Raw genomic sequence first — 4,017 nt, forward strand, 5'->3', positions numbered from 1 at the left:
ATATATATATATATATATTGTGCTGACTGATAAACCCTGCATGTTAATGTATATATAACCTGCATGTTCCTGTAATGGATAGGTAATGTTTCATCGTGTGCTAGTTATCAATTTCATTGTGGCAATGGACACTGCATTCCTGATACCTGGGTATGTGACAGTGGAATTGATTGTCAAGATGGTTCTGATGAAGATGAGAATATATGTGGTATGTTGTTATTTGTCTGCCTTCCATTTTTTGTATCCGACGAAGTCAAATTTCAATTTTACATAGTTGTACTACTGACACTAAAATTACTTTGAACTTATTGTTTAGAACATTATACTCTGTCAATGTGGTATCTAAGTACAGCATTTATAGGCTCAATATAATGCTTTCTATGCAAAGAAAGCTGTTGACTAAATTACTAAATAGAGAATACCCTTCAGTATTAGTTTAGTCTTGTCAGTGCGTAAAGCCCTACTATTGGTACTGCTATCTTAAAGGTTATTCGGAATGTATATATATATATATAAATTAATACCATTCAAATGACAAAATGATGAGGACAGATGAAACGTTCTTATTTCGAATAGATGATCGTCCTACGTGCGATGATACTGAATTTACGTGTGGCACAAATGCTTGCATTCCTGATTCTTGGGTATGTGATGGTGATAATGATTGTCAAGATAATTCTGACGAAGCTGAGAACGCGTGCGCTACTGATGGTAAGTCACAAACATAGGCCTATCTAAATTTGTTTTACAGATCTTGCTTTATGTTTATTATTCAAAATAATTTTGTTTTTGTTTCGCTCTTTGATTTAATCTTCGGTTGTACAGTTTTTACTGATATGCCTGTCGGGGTTCGTATATGAGATTATTTGTAGATGAGTGCTGCAAAAATTGGTCAAAAAACAAGCTTGCGTACTTATGCTGTACAGTAAATGATGGGAATAGTCTACCATATTGTATTGTTTAAATTATCTTCAATAAATAAGTTAAAGGGACATCTTCAAACGCACTGGGGAAACCATATCCTGAAGTTCGGACTCTAGCAATTTGGATAATAATTATATTTAGCGTTCTGATGAAGATGAGAATATATGTGGTATGTCACAATTGTACATATTTTCCTAAATATACTTATATTATTTATACCTGGTTTTTTTTATTGTACACTATTAATTGACCATTTCATATCTGCATTTATGATCAAGTTTTTTTTTTGTCTTTTTGATGTTTAATCTTGATTATGTGTTATTATCTTTACTTTTGTCTGCCTTCCATTTTGGTATCCGACGAAGTCAAATTTCAATTTTACATAGTTGTACTATTGACACTAAGATTACTTACTCTGTCATTGTGGTACCTAAGCACAGCATTTATAGGCTCAATATAATGCTTTCTATGCAAAGAAAACTGTTGATTAAATTACTAAATAGAGATTATGCTTCAGTGTTAGTTTAGACTTGTCCTGTCCCTTATACACATCTAGATGTGTATAAGAGACAGAATTAATACCATTCAAATGACAAAATGATAAGGACAGATGAAACGTTCTTATTTCGAATAGATGATCGTCCTACGTGCGATGATACTCAATTTACGTGTGGCACAAATGCTTGCATTCCTGATTCTTGGGTATGTGATGGTGACAATGATTGTCAAGATAATTCTGACGAAGCTGAGAACGCATGCGCTACTGAGGGTAAATCACAAACATAGGCCTATCTAAATTTGTTTTACACATCTTGCTTTATGAATTTGATCTTCGGTTGTACAGTTTTTACTGATATGCCTGTCGGGGTTCGTAAATATTATGGGATTATTTGTAGATGAGTGCTGCAAAAATTGGTGCGATCAGTCGGTCAAAAAACAAGCTTGCATATTTATGCTGTACTTACTGATGGGAGTCTACCATATTGTATTGTTTAAATTATCTTCCATAAATAAGTTAAAGGGACATCTTCAAGCACACTGGGGGAAACCATAGCCTGACGTTCCAGTCTCTGACGACACAAACGCCGACGTGCACTAAATTTATCTAATGAAGTTCGTTAGGACAAAAATGCTATGATATATTTTTATATTATATTTTGAAGGTTCAATATCACTTGTCGGTGGGACAGTAGACAGGGAAGGTCGAATTGAGGTCCTTGGGTCTGTTTCTGGGACTGTATGCTCAAATGGATGGACCAGAAGTGACGCTCATCTACTTTGTAAAAGTCTGGGCTACGAAGGCGTCCAAGAACATTTAGTGTACACATTTGGAGAAGGAACAGGAGACATTTGGTCAAATATTAACGGGTGCATCGAAGATTTTTCTAACCCTAGTTGCAATCCTGTCAACTCAAGCACAGACCCAAAGTGTAGTCACTCTGAAGATGTTGGTATCATATGTTTACCAAGTAAGTCAATAATAATAATAATAATAATAATAATGATATTTAATCATTTTATAGACCAATTGAACATGCTTTACCTTATCAAAATAAGTGTATTTGTGCAATAAGCGAAATTTTCATTGTTATTTTTTAATTTTTGACATAATATTTAGATGTGCATATCATCTAATGGCAATATGAAGCATTTTGTTTTTCCTCGATTGCCTGTTTTCAATCACCGTATGTTGTCAGTGTTAAATGATTGGAAAAAAAATCATTTGAAATTTGATTGTATTAAATTATTTGTTTATAGTACAAATTCGATTAGTGGGCGAAGAGTTACACGAAGGTCGGGTAGAGATTTACTATTTTGACCAGTGGTCAACAATATATGGCCTACACCTCGTTGAGGCTAACATAATTTGCCATCAGCTAAGTTACCCTGCTGCCGAGTTTTCTGACTGTTGTGGAGTATATGGAACAACATTTGGCATGCGTTCGTATGTAGTTAATTGTGTGGGTGATGAACAAGAAATATCTGATTGCAGCATAGAAAGAACCTCCAACCTCGACCGTCAAGCTGGAGTCACTTGTGCTAGAGGTAAGCCTACAACTGCATTATATCTTTACGCTAAGATAAAAGCTCTATACAATTTATGATTGAACACAAACATCTTGAAGTAACATTAAATCAAAATTTACGTGGTATTCACAAGTTTAATCTATAGATTATAAAGCAACTATTCTATTGAACTTATTATCTGTAAAACTTTGTCTCAGAAAATGTTGCTCTACTATCGTACATGGGTAATATACGAAACAATAGTAGGACTAACTATCATTTGTTCCTTGTTATAGCTTTGTAGCACGAAGGCCGAAACAGATAAAAGCCTTAACAAATTCCCTGTAAATTTAAGAACAACCTACTTAACTATTATTATGAAGTTGGTAAAAACTTACTCTCACTTTATGTACCTGGAGTGGAGTTAAATAGCTTGGTGGTTAAGATGCTTGCCTTCCAATCCCAGGGTCATGGGTTCAATTCCTGTCAGTTGCAGGACTTTTTCTCACGACCAAAACAACTCCACTCCCTAAACCTCATATTGAGATTTAGTTTGTGTAAAAGTTTGTGTAATTTAGTAATGTGTGTCTTGTGTGTCGTGGACTGTTTTATGTGTAATGGGCCCTCTGGGAGAACAGTAATTTGTTACTGAAGAGGAAACCCAGTATCTGGTACGGGCATTTATAATGTATCATTATTTAAATTCGTTCAAACATTTTTAATTGACACACAAAAAAAAACCACACATACACACCTGTCTCTTATACACATCTAGATGTGTATAAGAGACAGGTATATATATATATATAAATTAATACCATTCAAATGACAAAATGATGAGGACAGATGAAACGTTCTTATTTCGAATAGATGATCGTCCTACGTGCGATGATACTGAATTTACGTGTGGCACAAATGCTTGCATTCCTGATTCTTGGGTATGTGATGGTGATAATGATTGTCAAGATAATTCTGACGAAGCTGAGAACGCGTGCGCTACTGATGGTAAGTCACAAACATAGGCCTATCTAAATTTGTTTTACAGATCTTGCTTTATGTTTATTATTCAAAATAATTTTGTTTGTG

At 34.4% G+C, this 4,017-nt stretch overlaps 1 protein-coding gene across 1 annotated transcript in view; it reads left to right on the plus strand.

The window, feature by feature from the left end:
• Positions 1-4,017, plus strand: part of LOC117103150 — a 22,602-nt gene that overhangs the window by 3,740 nt on the left and 14,845 nt on the right. Inside the window, exons 4-8 of the mRNA XM_033243660.1 lie at positions 83-208; positions 577-711; positions 1,559-1,693; positions 2,088-2,393; positions 2,683-2,970. Coding sequence (XP_033099551.1) covers positions 83-208; positions 577-711; positions 1,559-1,693; positions 2,088-2,393; positions 2,683-2,970 — 990 coding nt within the window. The remainder of the gene's footprint in view (positions 1-82; positions 209-576; positions 712-1,558; positions 1,694-2,087; positions 2,394-2,682; positions 2,971-4,017) is intronic.

Source organism: Anneissia japonica, unplaced genomic scaffold (genome assembly GCF_011630105.1).
Source record: "Anneissia japonica isolate Jap-2015-1 unplaced genomic scaffold, ASM1163010v1 scaffold287948_len850469_cov200, whole genome shotgun sequence".
Taxonomy (NCBI): Eukaryota; Metazoa; Echinodermata; class Crinoidea; order Comatulida; family Comatulidae; genus Anneissia; species Anneissia japonica.